At 34.0% G+C, this 24,625-nt stretch overlaps 1 protein-coding gene across 9 annotated transcripts in view; it reads left to right on the forward strand.

Moving 5' to 3' along the window:
• The window catches only part of NUBPL (nucleotide binding protein like), a 290,856-nt gene that overhangs the window by 80,205 nt on the left and 186,026 nt on the right, over nt 1–24,625 (forward strand). For all 9 annotated transcript variants that reach the window (XM_040620816.1, XM_008710413.2, XM_040620813.1 and 6 more), the window contains exons 5-6: nt 9,824–9,863; nt 9,954–10,044. In XM_040620816.1, the coding sequence (XP_040476750.1) occupies nt 9,824–9,863; nt 9,954–10,044 (131 nt within the window). The remainder of the gene's footprint in view (nt 1–9,823; nt 9,864–9,953; nt 10,045–24,625) is intronic.

Consider the following 24,625-nt stretch of genomic DNA (forward strand, 5'->3'; position numbering starts at 1 on the left):
ATATAATGTATTATTGGTTTCAGAGGCAGAGATATTGATTCATCAGTCTTATATAATACCCGGTGCTCACTACATCATGTGCCTTCTTTAATGTCCATCACTCAGTTACCCCATCCCCCCCATCCCTGTCCCCTCCAGCAACCTTCAGTTAGTTTCCTATGATTAAGAGTCTCTTTCAGTTTGTCTCCCTTTCTGATTTTGTTTTTTCCTCTCTTNCCCTATGATCCTCTTTTTTTCTTAAATTCCACATATCGGTGAGATCATGTGATAATTGTCTTTCTCTGACTTATTTCGCTTAGCATAGTACCCTTTAGTTCCATCTATGCTGTTGCAAATGGCAAGATTTCATTTTTTTTTTTTGATGGCTGAGCAGTATTCCATTGTGTATATATATATACCCCATCTTCTTTATCTGTAATGAAAAAATTTTAAAAAGATTCATTTATTTATTTTAGAGAGAGAGAATGAGGGAGGGGCAGAGGAAGAGGGAGAGAATCTTCAAGCAGAATCCCCACTGAGCATGGAGCCCATCACAGGGCTCAGTCCCAGGATCCTGATATCATGACCTTAGCTGAAACCAAGAGCCAGTTGTTTAACTGACAGAGCCACCCAGGTGCCCTGAGAAAAGAAATTTTAATATTAAAAGTGATAGGTGTAAAATTGGAAAAACATTGAAGCATTTTCTCTGTAGTCTTCTTGTTCCCTTCTTGAATGTTCTAGATCCCCTTCCTTTCCACTTTTAGATCCACTATTATTATACTGCCTTTAGGTTGTCCAGATTGGCATTTGAGTTTTGATCCATTCCATTTTCCTATCTTTACTCATCTTCTCTCTAAATCCTTTTCTTCCAGTAAACAAATAGGGTATTCTAAACCTTTTCTGGGTACTAACTTGGTGTAACTACTTAGTCAAACCCAGCCACTTGGAGTTCTCCTGAAAGAATAAGATGCAACTTCTTTCTTGCATCTCATTTCTCATGAGGAAGGATCTTGGTTTTAGAAAGAAAAGAAGGAATAGAAAGGTAGATGGTGAGAAAGTGAAATTGTAAACCTTGTACTGGGTGTCCTTTTTCTACTTTCTGAAGGTTTTTGTACCTTTGAATGTCTTGTCATTAATATGTGGATAAAAGCTTGTTTTCATAAAACTATTTTCTTTATCTACTTTAAGTATTCTTTAAAATTCGTGAAATGAAGGTGTATATTCTCTGTCCTCATTTAAAAAATGGATTTAATGCCTCTATTATGTGATTTCAACTTATAATTTTTTTTAGACATATATTCCTGAACCTTGCTGTTCAGCTGTATTTAAAACTCTTCTTTTATTTTTGGAACCAGGGAACAGAATAAAAGGTACAGAGATTTTTCAGGCTTATTGGTAATACCAAGTTAAGTGGGAATGTCTACTATTTAGGTGATTCATGAACAGTGGGATCCCTACAAAAAGAAAATCTGATTCTAGATGAGAGTTATCCTTGGAACATTTAACAATTTCAACTTTAATAGAAAGATTTAAAATAGTCTTTCTTATGCTTATTTCCTTTTTACCTAGCTCTTTAGTTTGACATGGTCACAATGTCTTTTCTAGCTTGACAATTAATTTATGATGTAAAAGTAGTCCCTAAACTTGTTTGAAATCCACTGGTGACATAAAATCCATTAATTAAATTCATACCTGTTAGCAATGATAGAACTGTTGTAATAGAGTGAGGAGTATGTGGCATACTGCCATTCATTTTGTGAATGGTATTATGGTAATTGAAATCGTTTGACTTGGAGTAAGAATCTTTTGTGCTTCAATGTATGATCTATCATGAAGATAGGAGGAAGTAGGAAATAATGATCTGTATCATGATAACTTCAGCTAATGGCGGTCTCTTCAAAAAACTGTTACAGGACAGTGGATTCCAAAGTTTCAATGTAAACTTTAAACTACTAGTACTTTGTTTATGTGTAGGAACGCTGTACACATTTTTTAAAAATAAAATTTTAGGGCAAATAAACTAATTGGTTTTAGTTTCCAGTTTTGTGAAAAGGCTTTGGACTGTCCCAGTGTCTTAGTTTGTTCAGGCTTCTATAACAAAAATCCCCAAGGCTGGTGGCTTAAACTACAAACATTTATTTCTCACACGTTTGGAGGCTAGAAAGTTCAAGATCAAGATGCTAGCAGCTTTGATATCTGGTGAAGACCTGCTTACTGGTTCATAGACAGCTGTCTTCTCACTCTGTCCTCTAATGGCAGACAGGGCAAGGGAGCTCTCCATCGAGTATTTTTATAAGGGTACTAAGCCCATTCACAAGAGTTCGGCCCTCATGACCTAATAATCACTCTACCATCACATTGGGGGTTAGGATTTCAACATATATATTTTGGTGGGAACACAACATTCAGTCCATAACACATAGATTAAATTTCCAGTTTTAGTTTGAACTTAAAGCCATGTTTTGAACAGGCTCAAACTACTCAAACTACTTAGATCATCTATTTCAAATGGAGGATTAGGTGAATGTTATCCATATTCTCCTATTTTATTTTGGTGTAATCTTTTCTATGTTACACTAAAAACAAGTGCAGTGCCATTGCTATTGCAGGCTTTAGCCAATCCACTAAAACAAGAGAAAGAAGTAAGAGTTATTAATAGTGGAAAGGAAAAGGCAAAATATGGTTGTCCACCTAGAAAATTTAAAGGAAATTATTAGAAAACTATTTGAAAAATAGTGAGAGTTCTGGAAGATACTAGAGGGGATATAAGATCACTAAAAATCAGTAGCTTTCCACTTCTAGTACTGGTAATATGGCAAACTAGATATTCAGAAAAACTCTTCCTAAAATAGAATACCTTAAAATATTACATGGAATATTAACAAAAACTGCTTTTCAGTATATGTCTGAGATAGTAGGAAAGGAAGGGAATTTCTCAGAACTCAGAAATAACAAAATGTAACCCAGTTGGTGTAAGTGGGCAATGGAATTGATATTTACCAGGTATTATCTGCTGATTCTTGGTGTTTTAGGGACTATATTTTACGAGACTTTCTATGAAGGAATGGAGACAAAGTTTGGCACCCAGCGCAGGAGAAAGTTCAATGGAGAATCGACATGTAAGAGCTGGGCACCCAAAGGATGTCATCCTTAAGTGACCAGTGAAATAAATCTTCCCTACATTAGTGATTATTGGGAATATGTGTTGGATTTGTCCTTGGCTCTAAGTAGAGTGGGAAAAAAAATGGTCAGATTAAAGATTAGGCACAACTGAAGAGAAAATTAATTAACTGGAATATAGAGGAAAAGAAGGTACTCAGAATATAGTACATAGAGAAGAACTGGAAAACAAATGAAAGTTTGAGAGACATGGAGGATAGCAGAAGGTCCAACACAGGTCTAATCATTGTTCTAGAAGAAGATAATGGAAAAACTAACAGAGGCACTATTTAAGGAGATAATGGCTGAGAATTTTCTAAGAGAACTAAAATTCGGGAAAACTGGCTTATGAGTTGGTTTGGGAGGGACAGTTATTGGATTTGAAAAATCAAAGAGGAAGTAGATAGAAGTATTGCTTAACTTTGCACTTTAAATATGTTTTTTAAAAAATACTAGATAATCATTATAAGAGTAGAAATAGACTATATGATTTCTATTCTAAAAGAGGAAAAAATGTAATGAGGGGAAGAATCTAAAAAAAATAAGACTACTAAAAAAAAGTGAGGCAAAGAGAAAGTACAGAGTAGAATGGTAGATATGAGTACAAATATATCAGCAATATAAATTTAAATATTACACAACTTACCAGGTAAACTGTAATATTGTTAAGTCAAGAGAAAAAAAGTAAAACCAAAACCCAGATAGATTAAAGCTATTTACAAGAGATATTACCTAAAACATAAAAATATACATAGGTTAAAAGTTAAAGGTTTGGAAATACATAAAACAGATGAAATGAAAGTAGGTATAGTTATGTTAGTATCAGACAAAATAGACTTTAAAGCAAACGTATTACTGAAAGTAAAGGATTACTACCTATAAACAAGCCTGATCTAATGGCTATAAATAAAATTTTCTTTTCAAGCACACCTAGAACATTTACAAAAATTGATTATGGAACAGGCCATGAAGCAAGTGTCAGTGAATTTCAAAGATTGGTATCATTCAGACTACACTCTTTAACTACCACACAATTGATTTAGAAAGTTTATAACAAAATAACTAAAAACATCTACACATTTGGAAATTAAAAACAATTTCTAAATAACCCATGGTTGAAAGGAGAAATAATGAGAATGAAAACTTGTGGGATAAAGCTAAAATAATATTTAGAGATAAATAGTCTTCAGTATTTATATTTATGAAAGAAGAAAGACTGAAAATAAATGAGCTGTTTAACTTAAGAAGTTAGAACAATGCAGTAAACCCAAAGAAAGTAGAAGGAAGGAAGTGATTAAGAGCAGAAGTTAATGAACTTGAAAACAAAGATACAGTAAAGAACCAAGAGAACCAAAAATTGGTTTTTTGAAGACTTATAAATTAGACAATGCCTGGCAAGGTAGAATTAAAAAGTAAAGGGAGAGAAGACCTATAAATATATTGGAAATAAAAAAAGGGACCCAAATAAGTATAACCATGGGTTTCAAATATGAGAAGATGTTTGGACAACTTTATGCTAATACATCTGAAAATTTTGTTGAGATGGGGAATCTCTAGAAAAATGGATATCACTAAACCAGATCGAGGAAGGAATAGAACATCTAGATTATTCCATACCTACTAAGAAATGGAATCAGTAGTTAAAAATCTTAACCATGGAAATAGGTCAGTATTCAAGAAATAATTCCAATCTTATATACAAATTCATTCATGGAATAGAAAAATATATAATACTTCCCAGTTTAGTTTATGAAGCTAGTAAAACCTTAGTAGGATAGAATTTCTGAAAAGGGAAAATTATAGGCCAGTTTCCCTAATTAACGTATGTAAAAAATCTTAAGCCAATATTAGCAAGCCGTTTAGCATTGTATAAAATAACTATGTTGTGATTAAATTGGGTTTAATCCAGGGAAGCAAGTTTGGTTCAACATTAGGAAAAAAAATTGTTAATGTAACTTACCATTTTAGTAGGTTAAAGGAGAAAAAGTAGGGGCGCCTGGGTAGCGCAGTCGTTAAAGCGTCTGCCTTCGGCTCAGGGCGTGATCCTGGTGTTCCGGGATCGAGTCCCACATCAGGCTCCTCCGCTATGAGCCTGCTTCTTCCTCTCCCACTCCCCCTGCTGTGTTCCCTCTCTCGCTGGCTGTCTGTCACATAAATAAATAAAATCTTTAAAAAAAAAAAAAAAAAAAGGAGAAAAAGTATATGATAATTCAGAAAGATGCTGGGAAGGCATTCTATAAATCCAAATAACCATTTATATCAATACTCTTCTTGAACTAGGACTGAAAGGGAATTTCATTTAACCTGATTTATAAAAAATACATAGCAAGAATCATATTCACTGTTAACTGTTAAAAGCATTTCATTTAAAATTAGGAATGAGACAAGGAGTCTTCGTATCACAGATTTTATTTAACATTATATAGGTACTCCTCATCTGCAAATATATCCAAACACATAGTGACAATAATGAATGAGGAATTGAATAAAAGAAGCAAACTGTCATTATTTGTAGAAAATATCATTCTTAATATAAAAATTTTTTAAAAACTTTATCTAAATGAATAAAGGAATTTAGCAGGGTGGCTAGATATAAGAATAATATATGGGAAAATTAAATTTCTATATACTAGCAATAATGAGTTAGAAAATGCAATTTCAAAAAAGATACAAATAGCTTAAGAAATACAGGGCACCTGGGGACAAATCTAACAAAAGTGTATGAATTTTATGTGGAAAAAAATTGTAAAACTTTATTGAAAGATTTTAAAGTGTATATAAATGGAAAAACAAGATGTTCATGGATAGGAATACAGAATTTTATAAAGATGTCAATTTTTTCTAATAGTCTCACAAATTTAGTCAAACTTCCATTTGTGGGAAGTGACCAAGTTGAATATACAGTTTATAAAGATGAGCAAAAGGCTGCGAATAGGCAAGCCACTCCTGAAGAGAGAGAACCAGGTAGAGGATTTACTCTGCCAGCGAGCAGAACTTACTGTAAAGGTATATAACATGTACTCTGTTGTGGAACTGAGTGAATAGAGATCCCAGAAACACACTTACACATATATGGAAACCTGATTTATGACAAAGCTGGCATTACAGATTATTGACGGTAGGACAATTTATTATCCACATGGAAATAAAAAGAAAATGGATCCTTACAAGGTACACAGAAATTAATTTCAAATGGTTTAAGGACTTAAATATGAACTGTAAAACTATAAAGGGTTTAGAAGACAATATAAGAGAATATCTCAATGACAATATTTAGGGAAGGCTTTCTTCAACAAGAAAAAGGGTATACCATAAAGGAAAAATTAATTTATTTGATTACATAAAAAATAAGAACTTCTAGGGGTGCCTGGCTGGCTCAGTCAGTAGAGCATGTGACTCTTGATCTTGGGGTTGTAAATTTGAGCCCCACATTGGGTATAGAGATTACTTAAAAAAAAAAAAAAAACAAATTAAAAATATAAAATATAAAAATATATAAAAATTATTTAAAAAGTAAGAACTTCTGTTATTCTAAAGACACTATAAAGAGTTCATCAGAGTCTTGTTCAAGATAATGAACATGCATGCCTAGTGCTTTTGATTAATGTATTTGATACTTATACAACTGGAACATAGTTTAGGAACAAATTACTAGGAAATACATAGAAAATGAAGGAAACACATAAATGCACCACAAAGATCTCCCTACCACCAATTCAGGGAAACAAAGAAAAAATAATCATATTGTATGCTACATTGCTCAGCTGTTAGTAACCTTTACATGATTATCTAATAAAAATGGTGGTATAATGACATTGAAAGGATGAGTGCATGAAAAGTGTGCCTGTGTTAATGAAAAAAGAACTATATCCTATAATATTTTGTGAGATAACTGAAAACTGTGAAACTTTGAATAAGGTTCACAGATTAATTAACCATACTATATCAGTGTTAATTTCCTGGTTGTGGTAATTGTACTTCGGTTATTTAAGATGTTAACATTATGGAAAGCTAGGTAAAGGGTATATGAGTAGTCTGTACTGTTTTTGCAACTTTCTATAAGCCTAAGATTAATTCAAAATAAGAAGTTAAAAAAATCAATTGTGTTGAGAGTTATTGGCTCTGGGGAGTAAGAATAGGAGAAGTTTATAGGATATTGATTTTCAGGAACCATTTTATAGTACAACTTGACTATTTAAAAAAATATATCTTATTTGAGTTCAATTTAGGTAACACATACTGTATTATTATTATTTGTTTGTGGGTTGGGTTTTTTGTTTTTTGGGGTTTTTTTTGATGGTAGCTGTCCTAATAGGTGTGAGGTGGTTTCTTATTGTAATTTTGATACACATTTCCCTAATGATCGGTGATATTGAACATTTTTCTATGTGCTTTTTGGCCATTTGTATATCTTCCTTGAAGAAATGTCTCTTTACTTCCTTTGCCGATTTTGAATTAGGTTTCGTTTTTTGTTTTTGTTGTTGAGTTTTAAGATTTAATATGTTCTGGGTATGAATTCCTGATAAGATATATGATTTATAGATTTTTTTCTCATTTTGTGGCTTGCTTTTTCACTTGCTGATACTGTCTTTGATGCACAACATTTAAAAATTTTCATCAAGTCCAGGGATACCCTGGTGGCTCAGTCATTTAAACATCTGCCTTTGGCTTGGGTCATGATCTCGGAGTCCTGGGATCCAGTCCCACATCGTGCTCCTTGCTCACCAGGGAGACTGCTTCTCCCTCTGCTTACCACTCCCCCTGCTTGTGCTTTCTCTCTCTCTCATTCTGACAAATAAGTAAATTAAAAAAACTTTAAATAAAAAATTTTTTGTCATTAATTTCAATTTGTCTATTACTTTTGTTGCCTGTGCTTTTGATGTTATACCCAAGAAATCATTGCTAAATCCAATGACATGCTCTATGTTTTTTTCTAAGAGTCTTATAGTTTTACCTCTTACATTTAGGTCTTTGGCCCATTTTGATTTAATTTTTATGTATGTAATTGTCTAACTTCATTCTTTTGCATATGGATATCCAGTTTTCTCAGCACCAGTTGTTGAAAAGATTGTCCTTTCCCCATCAAATAATCTTGGCTCCCCATCAAAAACCATTTGACTGTATATGTGATGGTTTTATTTCTAGTCTCTCTATTCTATTCCATTGGTCTGTTTATCTGTCTTTATGCCAGTATCTCACTGATTTGTTTACTGTAGCTTTGTAATAAATTTTGAAATCAGGAGGTGTGAATACTCAAGCTTTGTTCTTCTTTTCTAGATTGATTTGCCTATTTGGGATCCTTTCAGATTTCATATGAATTTTAGGATGGATTTTTTATTTCTGCAAACAATGTCATTGGAATTTTGATAAGGTTGCATTGCATCAGTAGATTGCTTTGGGCAGTATTGACAATATTAAGTCTTCCAGTCAGTGAACATGATATGTGTTTCCTTTTACTTATGTCTTCTCTGATTTTTTCAGCAATGTTTAAGGTTTGCATTGTACAAATCTTTCACCTCCTTGGTGACATTAATTCCCAAGTATTTGATTCTTTTTGATGCTGTTATAAATGGGAATGTTTTTGTAGTTTTCTTTTCAGATTATTTATCGTTTGTGTATAGAAATGCAATGGATTTTTATGTGTTGACTTTGTATCCTGCTACTTTGCTGAGTTCATTTATTAGCTCTAATAGTTTTTTGTGGAATCTTAAATGTTTTCTATATATAAGATCATATCTGTGAGAAGAGAAAACTTGATTTTTTTCTTTTCCAGTTTGAATGCTGTTCGTTTCTTTTTCTTGTCTAATTGCTCTGGCTCTTTCGGTATTATGTTGAATAAAAGTGGCAGAAGTGGGCATCCTTGTCTTGTTCCTGATCTTAGAGGAAAAACTTTGTCTTTTTCCATTGAGTATGATGTTTGCTGTGGTTTTTTCATATAATGCTTTTACTATGTTGAGATAAAAAATAGAGTTTTTCTACTCTTGGATTTTTATGCTTTACAAATTCTTCAAGTAAGGGAGAAAGAAATATGGAGAACTTATTAGATGCATGTGTGCGTATTTGTATGTGTACTTGTCATGTATGTGCATACTAGATAAACATAAGTGTGTAATTTATGTGTCTGCATATGAATAAAATTGGTGGATAAAATTACTTATTGAGGCTATTTTTTAGAGACACTTAAAAATTATAGATGGATTGTTTCTTCTTTCTTTTTTTTAAAGATTTTATTTATTTGAGAGAGAGGGAGATAGCGGGAGAGAGTATGAGCAGTGGGTTTGGGGGAGAGGTGGCAAAGGGAGAGGGAGAAGCAGGCTTCCTGCTTGACAGGGAACCCTGCTTGATCCCAGAACCCTGAGATCATGACTTGAGCCAAAGGCAGATGGTTAACCGACTGTGGCACCCAGACACCCCTAGACGGATTGTTTCTTAAAACTATATTCCAACTATTTATAGATGTGCATCTATTGGAAGTATTGGTTGTATGTTTGGTATAATGTTTAAACTGTTGGAGATTGAGGTGAATCATTTGAAAGTTAAACAGCAGCAGTATGAGTAGCCATTTGTATTTTTAATTTGACACTTTTTTTTGGTTAATTTGACACTTTTTGATAAGAAAGTAAGTCAGTATGTTTATATATTCTAAAACAGATGGTTTTTTTGTTTTTTGTTTTTTAAATTTCAGGCAACCTAATGAGGCCTCTTTTGAATTATGGTATTGCTTGGTAAGTATATCTTTTTTACTTTATGCTACTTTTCAGAATAATATTGATTAATGTATGTAAATTAGTTGTATTTTTGGTTTACTATTGCAGTATGTCTATGGGCTTCCTGGTTGAGGAGACTGCACCAGTTGTTTGGAGAGGCCTTATGGTAATGTCAGCTATTGAGAAACTGTTGAGGCAGGTAAGAAAATTGCATTGAGTATCATTTTATTATTGGCACACTGTGGTTAATGCATTTGCTGATTAGAGAGTTGTTAAAATTTGCAGTCAGGTTTGAGATGTTTTGCAAAAGAATCCAGCAGTAGACTGAATATATAATGAGTTCTGTGGTGCCAAGACCAATTTCACTGGTCTGTGATTTAATCTTCCCCATTGCTTACGAAAACTGGAAATCCTAATGTCTTGTTTTATATTGTTCTTTTGCTTTGTTGAGTCTGTAGTGAGATGAAGAAATCTATCTTATAAGAATCTGCCTTCTTTAAATTTATGGTTAATCTCATTATGGCCAATATTGAATTATAAGGGCAGTGTAGAAGTTCTTGGATATAAAAAAAATTACATAAATCATGCTCATTTTAAAATTGCTTTAGAACAAAATGAAATTCTGTTTTATTTTGAGTATATCTGGCTCTATATTTATGTATATAATATCTGTCCAATCAACTTAAATTTATCCTTAAGGAAGAGAACAGTTGATTGGATAACCTAAAAATATCAGATGGGCTGTCTGTTATTTATAGAAATAATTTTAATTTTTTTCTAGTAGCTGTGAATTTACAGTTAATTATGTTCTAGGTAAATACCAGAAGTAATTTGTATTTTCTCTACCATTTACAGCAATTACCCCTTATGTATTCAGATTTCACTTTGGGTCAGGCATAGGTTGATAATTCTAATCATGGATATTTCTATATTCATTTCTGTTTGCAAGAGTTGGTAGATGAAATGTGTCTTGAACTCTGAAACTCTTCTTTTTTTCATTGTCACATCTTGTCTTCCTTCTGCTGCTTGAGTTCTAATAAATGTTCTCTTTGATCTCTGGTCCCAGAATCCTCCTACTTTTCTAGTGCAGTCAAGTCTCTCAGCTGCATTTCCTCCTTTTTATACTTAGATTCCATAGTTGGCTATTTCAGTTATACTCCCAACAATACTCCTTCTTTTCCAATTCCTTTGTGACCTGATCTTTGTCCTTTATTTGTGTGGATTAACCCAGCCTCTTTTTTTTTTTTTTTAAAGGATATTCTAAAACCGTCTTTATTCAGTTTATATTTAAAGTTAGAGTCAGTAGAAATTTAGAAACACCAAAAGGAAAATTCTGATTTTGTCAACAGAATATTTTAAGTTCTCATTTTTCCCCTCTGTTAGTGTTGTAATTTTCAACAGGAAATGATTCAGATTTTCTCCTAAGCCTTATGGATGGCCACAAGAAGATGGAAATACTTCTGCTTTCCACAGTGATCAGAGACTTAGAGACCCAAGTCAGTGATAAGAGACACAGAGATTTAGCTAAATGTTGATGCTCCTCTCTGAGGGATGCAGGATCCTGCCTTTAAGTATTCTTTTTGAGTATTAAGTTCCATTTAAACCTCAGATTGCAACAGGTGATGAAAACATCTCTGCAAAGGAACCCCTGAATGTGGAAGAGAGAGACCCAGTGTGCACAGACCCTCAGGAGAGGGGCAAAGGGAGTCACCCATGGGAGAAGTGAGAGTAAACCTGACAGCACAAATTAATTAGGCTGCAGAAAATTTGCATCTGAAATTCAAACTTAGATTTAGTAACTACTTTTGTAAATGAAGAAAACTTTATGAAACCAGAGGTGAAAGATCAAAAGTCTGAAGGAACCATACTATATTGTTTTTTCATTCTATGAGGAATTGGGGAAGAGAGGAAGGGTAGGATCCCATTCCATATGCTCAGTCATTATCCCTCCATAACCCAGCCTCTTTTATTTACTGCTGAATACTGTCAGAGAATATAGAATAATTGTGTTAATTGCTGACATTATACATATTGATTTCTGAATTCAGCTACACTCCCATCACTTCAGTCATCTGACATTATTCATGTTCTTCTCAACATTCATCAGATGCTAAGCTTAAAAAATATTTATGGAATTTGATAATCTGGCTGAGGAACTAGTGGAGATTTGGAGATTTGGCTCTCTGACACATAAATCATATAAAAGTCAGTTTACTCTGATAAGTTCTGAAAGTACATTTTTAACAAACATGCTACAAAATATCAGGATGAAAGATGGGGTGAGAAAATGGCTCCATAACTTATTTTATTGGGGTGCTCTAGGTATCCTCTAAGGCCTCTAAGGCCTAAGACTACATATTTACCTTACATTCTTTTGAAAAGTTACTATTATCATTTGCGCATTTTAATTGGAGCTGAAAGCTGATATTTTTGGACTACACTGTGACCTGTAATGATCATGTCAACTGTTAATTAAGGAGTATTTTGGGGGCGCCTGGGTGGCACAGCAGTTAAGCGTCTGCCTTCGGCTCAGGGCGTGATCCCGGCGTTGTGGGATCGAGCCCCACATCAGGCTCCTCTGCTATGAGCCTGCTTCTTCCTCTCCCACTCCCCCTGCTTGTGTTCCCTCTCTCGCTGGCTGTCTCTATCTCTGTCGAATAAATAAATCAAATCTTAAAAAAAAAAAAAAAAAAAGAGTATTTTGTTTTCGTTTTTTTCTTTTGCATTAGAAAGCAGACCAGTTTTTGGTAAAGTTAACACCCTTTGTGAAAATTTAGTAGCTGGATAAATGCTCTGTACAGCAGTGGATTGTGGAGGTTACCTGATTCATTGATGAAAAAAATTGAATATTATATATATTAGAAGAGTGTACAAATCATTAGTGTACAGATAGATGGATTAGCTCAAGGTGGAAAGACCTATATAATTTTTCAGGACACGATAAATGGAATACTAGTGTTCCAGAAGTTCCTTTGATGTCTCTTCCCAGTTGCTGTTTCTGGGGGAAGAAAATAAATGCTTGTGGTTAGTCTGCTGTCTGAACTGGAAGTCTGGTTTAAGGTCTTTTCCCCCCTCTCTCTCATGATATTTTATAGAATTAAAGTTATATGTACGATGGGATGCAGAGATCTTACGTGTACGTTTCAGTAATTTTTGATAAATGTATATACCTGTTTAACCACCCCTCAGTCAATATAGAGAACGTTTTCATCCCCCTACAACATTTCCTTGGGCTTCCTTCTGTTCACTCCCCCACTCGTAGGCCATCACAGTTGTGATTTCTAGTATCATAAATGAGTTCTGTTTTGTTCTTATACTTCATATAAATGGAACCCTACAGACTGTGTAGCCTTTTGTATCTGGTTTCTTTCTCTTAGCCTAATGCTTTTGAGCATCATCCTGTTGTTGCCTGTATCAGTAGTTGAATCCTTTTTATTGCTGAGTAGTATTCCATCACATGAATATAATCAAATACTGTTTGTTCTTCTGTTGATAGACATTTGAGTAGACTCCAGTTTTTGGATAACTCCAGTTTTGAATAATGCTGCTATAAATTCTTGTACAAGGTTCATAAGAGTTTCTTTTGCTTCACATCTTGTCCGTATTTGGTGTTGTCAGTCTCTTCACTAGTGGGTATAAAATGGTATCTTCTTATTGTTTTAGTTTGTGCTTCCCTGATGATCAATGATGTTTAGCCCCTTTTCGTGTGCATATTAAATCACTATATCTTCCTTTATGAAGTGTCTGTTCAAGTCTTTTACTCATTTTTTTTATTGGCTCATTTTTCTTCTTGTAATTGAGTTGCAAGAGTTTTAATATATTCTGGCTGTGAGTCCATTGTCAGATATATGTATTGGGAATATTTTTCCCAGTCTGTGGCTTGCTTTTTGATTAACTGGTGTTTTAAATTTTCATGAAATCCAATTTATCAAAAAAAAAATTTTTTTTGAATAGTGAATGCTTTTTGTGTCCTAAGAAATCTTTGCCTATCTACCCCAAGGTTATAAAGATATTCTTATATATTTTTTCTCAAAGCTTTATAGCTTTGGCTTGCACATCATGATTTAAAATTTGTGTGGGAAGTGGGCTAAGGGTTTATATTTTTTCATAGTTGTGTTATAATAGCAAATATATTTGTCCTTTGTCCCTGGGTCCTGGTACAAAGCTCCTAAGACCCTTGGAATTTCCTGATGATAGGAATATCCTTTGTAACTCATGAGGAGCCCCTTTTTGAGCACACCTGACTTCATGCTAGTAAGGTGACTTAGGGTGGGTGTTCCTGGATAGTCTCAGGATGGGGCGGATCACCAGAAAGACTAATTGTTTAGAGGGTATAGTTTTTAGAGTATCATTCTGGTGGGTTGTGTAAACCTAGTTCCATGGGGATAGAAGCTTCTATGCTGAGGGCCTTCTTGGACCTTTCCCTTTGTATCTCTTCATCTGGCTATTTATCTGTATTCTTTACAGATAAACTAGTAAACATAAGTAAATGTTTCTCTGAGTTCTGTGATCTGCTCTAGCACATTAATCAAACCTGAAGGAGGGAGTCATGGAAACATCTGATTTATAGCTAGTCAGTCCAGACGCAGAGGTAACAGCCTGAACTTGTGTTTGGTATCTGAAGTGGGAGTAGTCTAGTGGGACCGAGCCCTTAATTAACTTGTGGGATCTGATGCTGTCTCCAGGTAGTTAGTGTCAGAATCAAACTAATTGTTTGGTAGAGTGGGAAAACACATAGTAGTTTATCTAGTTGTTCTAGCACCATTTGTTTAAAAGACTTCCTTTTCCCACTGAATTGACTTGATACCTTAGATGAATATCAATTGAGTATATGTGTATGGGTTTATCTCTGGATCCTGTATTGTGTTCCATCTATCTTGTTTAAGCCTTAGAGTAGAACCATACTATCTGATAATTGTAGCTGTGTAGGAGGTTTAAAGTCAGAAAGTATGAGTCTTCCAACTTCTTTTTTTCAAGATTGTTTTAGTTACAGTAGGTTCTTTTCCATTTCTGTATAAATTTTAGATTCATCTTGTCGATTTGTGCAGAAAACCATGTTGGGATTTTCATTAGGATGATACTGAATATATAATGAATGGTATTGAATGTATAGGTCAATATTTTGTGAATCAAGATCCTGACAACATTGAGGTTTCTAATCCATGAGCATGGTAAGTTTCTATATTTATTTAGATGTTTTTTAATGTCTTGGAATAATATATAGTTTTTAGAGTATCGGTCTTGTACTTTTGTTAGATTTATTCTAAATATTTTATATTCTGAGATGACTTTGAAATTGTATTTTGTATTTCGAATTGTTTGCTGTTAGGACAGAGTATACACTATTTTTGTATATTAACCTTGTGTTATGTGACTTTGCTAAATTTCTGTTTTTAAGTAGTCGTTTAGTAGCTTCTTGGTAATTTATATGCATGTGATTATGTTGTCTGTAAGTAAAACAGCTTCGCTGCTTCCTTTCCAATCTATTTCTTTCATTTTCTCGTTTTCTTATTACACTACTTAGTAGAAAAGATGAGAGCAGACGTCCTTGTCTTATCTGATTTGTAGGGTAGGGTAACAATAAGTATTTGATCTTCAAGAATGATAGTAGTAGGTTTTCACTGATCTCCTCTCTCCTCCCTGTTTCTTTGTTTGCTAAGAGTTTTTATTGTGGATGGGCATTGAATTTTTTTCAAATGCTTTTTCCTCCACATTTATTGAAATGATGATGTGGTTTTTCTCTTTTATTTTATGGATGGTATGATTTACATTGATTTTCTGTATTGTACCAACCTTGCATTCCTGGGATAGATTCTTCTTGGTCATAATATTTTAATTACAACAAGTAATATTGTAATTACTTCTAATATATTGCTAGATTAAATTTGCTAGTATTTTATTAAGTTTAGATCAATATTTATGAAGAATATTAATATTAATAGTTTAATGTTAATTAATATTAATAGCAATAGTTTCTAATTTGTTTTTCCTATAATGTCTTTTTCTGGTATTATAGGGGGCTATCTTGGTCTTGTAAAATGAGTTTAGAAGTACTTTCTTCCTCTTCTCTTTTGTGAAAGTGTTGCTGTAAAATTATTAGCTTAAGTGTAATGTTTGTATTTGGTGGAATTTGTCAAGGAAATCTGGAGCTGGAGTGTTTGTTTTTTTCTCCTCGGTTAGGAGAAGGTTTTTGAGGATTAATTCTAGTGAGACTTTTGATTTCATCTTCTTTCAGTTTCATTGTGTTTTATAGGAGTTAATTATTTCACCTGAGTTATGGAAAGTATACATAAGGTTGTTCATAATATTGCCTACAGCCTTTTATTTTTATTTATTATTTATTTAGCCTGCTACCTTTTAAAATAGAATATGAGATGCAATGTATATGAGATGCATTGTTTCCTCTTTATTCCTAATATTGGTAATTTTTTTTCTCTTTTATTGATTTTTTTGCTAGGGTTTATTAATTTTATTAACTTTTTCCGAGAAACAAATTTTGGCTTTTGAAATGTTCTCTATTTTATATTTATTTCCTATGTCATTGTCTTCCACTGTTACTATTTTCTTCCTTTTTAAAATTTCAAGCTCTTCTTTTTTCTACCTTCTTAAGTTAGAAACTTAGATAATTCATTTTAAACATTTCTTGTTTTTTAGTATAAGTAGTTATGATTGTAAATTATCTTTAGTCATTTCTTAGAATCCTGCAAATACTGATATGTTGTGTTTTCATTGTCATTCAGTTTAAAATAAATCATTTCAAATTTCTTTTTTTTTATTTTTGTAGTGTGTTACTTAATTTTCCTAACATTTGGGGATCTTTTTAATAACTTATATTTATTTCTAGTGTAATTTTGTTTTGGTTAGAGAATTTACTCTGTAAAATGTCAATTTTTTAAAAATTTTTTGAGGCTTTATGGACTAACAGGTGGTACATCTTTGTGATTGTCCCATATGTGTTTAGAAAGAAATTGTATTTTGCAGCTGTTGTTATTAATATTCTGTAAATACCATTTAGGTCAAGTCGACAGTATTGTTCAACTCATTAATATATTTACTGACTTCTTATCTACTTACTTTGTGACCTGCTGAGAGAGGATTATTAAAATCTCCAACTGTGATTGTGGATTTTCTCTAATTTGGTTTTTACCTCATATATTTTGAATCTCTACACACACATTTAGACTTGTTATATCTTCCTGGTGAATTGACCTTTTTATTGTTGTGAAGTTTTTGTCTTTATCTCTGATAAACTCTCATCTTTATCTGATGCTAATATAGCAACATTAGTTTTCTTTCCATAGAATATCTTTTTTATTCTTTTACTTTTAACCTTGTGTTTCATTATATTTAAAATGGATATTTTATAGTGTCTTGATATATTATCCAGCCTGATAATCTTTGGCTTTTAATTAGAATGCTTAGTCCATTTACACATACTGTAATTGTTGATATAGTTAGCTTTAAGTCTACCATTTTAATTTTTTTCTCATGTGTTTCATCTATTTTTTCTTCCTGTTTTTTTTTTTTTTGGTATATTCTTTTGGATAAATGAAATATTTCTTTAATTCTATTTGAATTCTTCTGTTGGCTTTTTAAAAAAAGATTTATTTATCTATTTTAGAGAGAGAGAGTACATGTGTATGCATGTGTGTGCAGGGAGTGGGGAGAGGGGCAGTGGGAGAGGGAGAGAGAAAATCTCTAGCAGACTCCCTGCTGAGCAATGAGCCCAACTTGGGGCTTGATCCCACAGCCCTGAGATCATGACCTAAGTTGGATGCTTAACTGACTGAGCCACTCAGGTGCCCCACTTCTAATGACTTTTCAGCTATACCTCTTCCTATTATAATCCTGTGGCTACTTTAGGGATTATAATAAACTTTCTTAACTTTTCACATTCTTTTTAGGGTTTGTATTGTGCTACTTTAGATAAAATGTTTTTCAAGGTATTTAATTTATTTTTATTTTAATTCCAGTGTAATTAATATACAATGTTATATTAGTTTTTGGTGTAAAATACAGTGATTCAATAATTCTGTACTTTACTCAGTGCTCATCAAGGTAGTGTACTCTTAATCCCCATCACCTATTTGTTTCTCTCTTGTTTCCCTTTGTTCATTTGTTTTGTTTCTTAAATTCCACATATGAGTGAAATCATATGGTATTTGCCTTTCTCTGACTAACTTTGCTTAGCATTTTACTCTCCAGCTCCATCCATGTTGTTGCAAATGGCAAGATTTCATTCTTTTTTATGACTGAATAATATTCCAGAGTGTGTGTGTGTGTGTGTGTGTGTGTGTGCATGTACACACCCCACATCTTCTTTATACATTCATCTATCAATGGACACTTGGGCTGCTTCCATAATTTGGCTGTTGTGAATAATGCTGCAGTAAGCATAGGGGTGTGTATATCTTTTCAAATTAGTGTTTTCATATTCTGTCGGTAAATATCCAGTAGTACAATTACTAAATCATATGATAATTTTATTTTTAAGTTTTTGAGTCACCTCCATAGTGTTTTCCATGGTGGCCATATCAGTGTACATTCTCACCAGTATTGCATGAAGGTTTCTTATTTTTACACTCTTGCCAACACTTGTTTCTTGTGTTCTTGATTTTAGCCATTCTGACAGGTATGAGGTGATATCTTATTGTGGTTGTGATTTGCATTTCCCTGATGATCGTGATGTTGAGCATTTTTTCCTGTGTCTGTGGTCATCTGCATGTCTTCTTTGGAGAAATATCTGTTCATGTCTTCTGCCCATTTTTTCATTGGGTTATTTGTGAGTTTTTTTGGTGTTGAGTAGTATAAGTTCTTTATATATTTTGGATACTAATCCTTTATCAGGTATGTCATTTGCAAATATCTTTTCCCATTCTGTATGTTGTCTTTTACTGTTGTTGATTGTTTCCTTTGTTGTGCAGAAGGTTTCTTTTTTTTTTTAAGATTTTATTTATTTATATATTTGAGAGACAGAGAGAGCAAGAGAGAGAGCAGAGAGAGGGAGAAGCAGACTCCCCACTGAGTGGGAGCCTGATGAGGGGCTTGATCCCAGGACCCTAAGATCATGACCCGAGCCAAAGGCAGTTGCTTAACCAACTGAACCACCCAGGAGCCACTGTTGTACAGAAGCTTTCTATTTTGATGTAATCCCAATAGTTTTTTTTTGCTTTTATTTCCATTGCTTTAGGGGACCTATCTAGAAAAACGTTGCTATAGCCGATGTCAGAGAAATTACTGCTTGAGCTCTCTTCATGGCTTTTTATGGTTTCAGGTCTCATGTTTAGATCCTTAATCTATTTTGAATTTACTTTTGTGTATGGTATAAGAAAATGGTCCAGTTCCATTCTTTTGCATGTGGCTATCCTGTTTTCCCAGCATCATTTGTTGAAGAGACTGTCTTTTTCTCATTGCATATTCTTACCTCCTTTGTTGAAGATTAATTCACCATATAATTGTGGGTTTATTTCTGGGCTTTCTATTCTGTTCTGTTGATCTGTGTGTCTTTTTTTTGTGCCATTACCATACCATACTGATTACTACAGCTTTGTAGTATAACTTGAAATTTGAAATTGTGATACCTCTAGCTTTGTTTTTCTTTTTCAAGAGTGATTTGGCTATTCAGGGGCTTTTGTGATTCTCATACAAATTTTAGGATTATTTGTTCTACTTCTGTGAAAAATGCTGTTGGTATTTTAATAAGGATTACATCCATCTGTAGATTGCTTTGAGAAGTATGGACAGTTTAATAATATTAATTCTTCCAATCCATGAGCATAGAATATCTTTCCATTTTGTTAGTTGTCTTCAATTTCTTGCATCACTGTTTTCAGAGTATAGATCTCTTACCTCCTTGGTTTATTCCTAGGTATTTTATTATTTTTGGTGTACTTGTAAATGGGATTGCTTTTTAAATTTCTCTTTCTGTTGCTTCATTATTAGTGTATAGAAAAGCAACGGATTTCTGTATATCAATTTTGTATCCTGTGACCTTACTGAATTCATTTATCAGTTCTAGTAGTTTTTGGTGGAGTCTTTGGGGTTTTCTATATAGAGTATTGTGTCATCTGCAAATAATGAAAGTCTTACTTCTTCCTCACTGATCTAGATGCCTTTTATTTTATTTTCTTGTCTGATTGCTGTGGCTATGACTTCTAGTACTGTGTTGTGTGACAGTGGTGAGAATAGACATTCTTGTCCCTAACCTTGGGAAAAGCTCTCAGTTTTTCCCTATTGAGTATGATGTTTGTTGTGAGTTTTTCATGTATCTCCTTTATAATGTTGAGGTATGTTTCTTCCAAACCTACTTTGTTTTGAGGGTTTTTATCATGAATGGATGTTGTATGCTGTCAGATGCTTTTTCTGGATCTATTGAAATGATCATATGATTTTTATTCTTTCTGTTGTTGATGTGATTTATCACATTGATTGATTTGCATATATTGATCCATGCATCATGGGAATAAATCCCACTTGATTGTGGTGTACTTCATATAAGATTAATTATCTTACAACAGTATAGTTTTCTTCACCACCTCCCATCCTTTGTTATTGTTGTGAGGTATTTTATTTTATTTTATCTTATTTTTTATTTTTAGAGAGAGAGAGAGGGGAAGGGAGGGGCAAAGGGAGAGGGAGAGAGAGAATCCCAAGCAGGCTCCACATCCAGTGCTGAGCCTGAGGTGGGGCTTTATCTCATGACCCTGAGATCATGACCTGAGCCCAAATCAAGAGTCAGATGCTTAACCACCTGAGCCCCTATTGTGATGTATTTTAAATATATGTACATTATTTATTGTACTGGGGCACCCAGGTGGCTCAGTCGGTTTAGTGGCGCCTTCGGCTCAGGTCATGATCCCATCATCCTGGGATTGAGCCCTGTATCGGGCTCCCTGCTCAGCAGGGAGTCTGCTTCTTCCTCTCCCACTCCCCTGCTGGTTCTCTCTCTCCCTCTCTCTCAAATAAATAAATAAATCTTTAAAAAAATAAATATATGTACATTATAAATCTCACAGTACCGTGTTACTGGTTTATTTAAATAGTCATTCTTTAAAGAAACTAAGAAAACATTCTGTTGTAATTACCCATAATTTTCTATATCTGTGCTTTTCATTTCTTTAGAACTGAATTTCATCTGTCACTTTTGTTTAGCCTGAAGAACTTTGTTTAGTCTCGTTGTATGGATCCGCTGGTGAAGAATTTTCTCAATTTTTATTTATTGCATGTCTTTATTTTCTCTTCCTACTTTTGCTGCATATAGAATTGTGTGTTGGCATTTTTTTCAATTCTTTGAAGGTGCTGTTCCGTTGTCTTCTGCCTTTCAGTATTTCCAATGAGAAATCTGCCATCATTTTTATAATTTTACCCTGTGATTGGTATCTTTTTTTCTGGCAGCTTCCATAATTTTCTTTATGTTTGAGGTGTTTTTCTCTGTATACCACTTAAATGTTGATGTTCTGTAGAAATATGCCCATGGCTCAGTAGCTAAGGGCATGGACTCTGGATCCACATTTGCCTGAATCCAATCTCAGTGGCACATCTAATTAGTTGTATGTTCCTTGGGCAAACCTCTCTGAGCTATAGTTTCCTTATGTATAAAATGGGACTTATGGCAGTTAAATTGTTGTGAAGATTAAATGAGTTAATATGTGTAATATGCTTAAAAAACATATTAAATAAGTATAAGTGTGCCCTGTTTCTATTGTATTTTATTATTCGTAACACAAATTAGGTTGTTTTTGTATAATTTGACATTAATCAGGATGCATCTTATAAGAGGTGGCTTCTTCGAATTGCTTTATTCCTGGCTTTGTCAGATTCTTTCCCAGAGGTTTTGTGTTTCTCCAATAACCTGGGGCACTTTCAACCTGAAGCAGCTTTAAAATTGACTTCTCTGTTAGAGGTTTTGGGACCAATCTGGTGGTATGAATTCAGGTTGGAAAGCTGCGTGCTTAACATCTGATTTATCTTCTTATGTAGGTATTTTTCTGCCTTATGCCAGTGCCCAAATTGAGAGATGAACATTTCCTTGAAATTTATTTCTAAATTGTAGATTTATATTTCATTTGTCTTTAGTTTAAGAGAGAGTAGTCCTTTGGGACCCCAGCTGTATATAGGATTCTTATATATGTTCCTCCTCATCTTAGGTGTTTTTTTTCCTCTTTCAGTGCTACATAAAATAATGATACATCATATAGTCAGTGTGGTATTAGAGTTGTTGATATTAGGTATCATTGTTATTATCACCATCACCATCATCCGCCCTGAGACAGCTCTTCTACTTTCATAGCTTCAGCTGTATTAATTATAGCAAGAGAAAAGTAATGGGTTGAGGACTGTTTGTTTGATTGATATTCCTAGTTTGGAGTGGGTGATTTTGTGGGAGGAAAGGGAAGTAGTAAAGAGGAAAAGAAGTAGTTCAAGAAGTAAGAAAACAATTAAGGATACTAATGTCGTGAAAATTAAGTGTTTAGAGCAACAGTTCTCCAATATACCTACATATTAGAATCATCTGTGAATCTTTTTTTCTTTTTTTAAGATTTCTTTATTTGAGAGAGAGAGTACACAGAGGGAGAGGGAGAAACAGACTACCCACTGAGCAGAGAGCCCGATGTGGGGCTCAATCCCAGGACCCCGAGATCATGACCCAAGCTGAAGGCAGACACGTAGCCAGCTGAAGGCAGACACTTAACCAGGCGTCCCTACCCCTACCCAAATCATGTGGGAATCTTAAACATTTCCATTTTCAGGTCACACTCTAAACTGGTTAAATCATGAATCCTTGGTTTGTAACCCAGGCATCAGCATTTTTAGACTTCTCCAACTGATACCATTGTGTAGACAAGTTTGGGAGCCAGTGGTTTGCAAAGTTTTAAGAATAATAGGACTTTGAGAATGAGGCTTGAAAACAGGCAAGGAGATAATAGATGTTAGGTGGTTACTTGTAATCCTTTAGTAGAACAGTGAATGAAAAAAGTTATATTATGGATATATATAGCAAGACCATGGTGGTAGCAAAACAATGGTGGTAGAGGTGTATTCTGCTTGTTAGATAAAATTGGCCATGCCAGGGGGTTGGGAGGTGTGGAAAAGGAAAGGAAAATAGGATGAGGCCTAAGGAGGCCCTTTTCATTTGCTTTTCATTTGAAAGCCCTTTTCTTTTGCTTTCCAAAAGAGGCAGCCATACCTTGTCCAACACATAGGATACAGTGAAGAGGAACTAAAGATTCTAGAACATGAGAGGATTACTGGAAGAGTCTTATTATAAAAGAGCCAAAGGGAATGGGATTTAAAAATTTGTGTAAATGAATTATTTTTGGAAAATAAGTCTAGTTCCATGTTTGGTGAGTAGAATGGAAAGAAGAGTAGATGAGGGAACCCCATCATAACTGGTACTAAAAAGATAAGAGTTGTATTTCCTTGATCTTCTCAGTGGAAGGAAAAAGATAGTTTACTCAATAGAGCAAATTTGAAAGATAAATTTCAGTATTCATAAAAATTATCTGGGGAGGTAGTTGAAAATTCAGTTGAAGATTTTCCTTCAGTAAATCTGGGGGAGGGACAAGGAGTTTGCATTTTTAATAGATGATCCCAGGTGACTTAATAACGCTGGTGGTTCTAAAAGGTCAGACTTAGGCATACAACTGTCCAAAGGTGTAATACTTTTTAACTGCTTTTAGACTTAAAAAAGAGAGAGAGAGAGATGAAGAGATTAGTGATAGGATCCCTGTGCCATGATAAAGGCCCACTGGATGCTAAATATCATGATTTTTTAGTTTTGCTAAGTTTTTGTAACTGTCTTTAGCAGCTCTCTGAAACCTGAAAACTGACATGGGCAAACTTGTTGTTGGATTTGGGGTTAGCATGGCAGAAAGTCCAAAGAGGAAGGTTATTTAGGGCATTAATGAGGGAAACATTGAAGTCAAGGCCTGATTTCCAGGCAGACAGGTTGTGAGGAGGAATCAGGAGTCTGGGTAAAATTGGAGGGATTAAATAATAGAAAATCACCTGTGATGGGAAGAAGTGCTTCAGTAGCTGTGGAAGGAACAGGTGTAAAAAGTGACCAGATCAATTGATGTTGTTCAGAGAAGGGACATTAGAAAACTTAGATCTTCCCTCCTTCCTTCCTTCCTTCCTTCCTTCCTTCCTTCCTTCCTTCCTTCCTTCCTTCCTTCCTTCGTTCCTTCCTTTGTTCCTTCCTCTTTTCAGATGGGATTGGAAATGAGGTATTATTGAGGAAAGTCAGGTTTCTATTCAAGTGAGAAAAATGTCAAGTATCAAGGTATCTCATGGGGGGGGGGGGAATAGGATTGCCAGCAGTTAATTTGAATACTTAACTGAGTGAGGGTGCTCTACTTTTATTTGCTAAATCTGGCAACCCGTATATGTTCATGAATGTTTTTTGTGTTGCGTTGTGAAAAAGCATGTCCGTTTATAAAAATAGAAGTTAAATTTTATGATCAATTAAGATAATTAGGCAGATAAATGTTAGAATGTCATTTTGGGTACTGGATTTATCAGTATGTCTTCCTTTTTATTCTCCTGAGTTTGGAAACAATTTCCTTTTATTTTCCATTTTGACTTTAAATAATTACAGACATAGACATCTAATACATTTCATTCACTGAATAACTAATGTTTTAAAGTCTTTTGTTACTTGTTAAGATCACTGAGTAGTATTTTTTCTCCTAAGTTGTGCTCAACATACATATCATTAGTTTAACTCAAATGAGGAAGTCTTGTTTTAGAATCTTTGAGTTTGAAAATGTGTGATATTGGGA

This window comes from Ursus maritimus, unplaced genomic scaffold (genome assembly GCF_017311325.1).
Source record: "Ursus maritimus isolate PB19 unplaced genomic scaffold, ASM1731132v1 scaffold_36, whole genome shotgun sequence".
Lineage (NCBI taxonomy): Eukaryota > Metazoa > Chordata > Mammalia > Carnivora > Ursidae > Ursus > Ursus maritimus.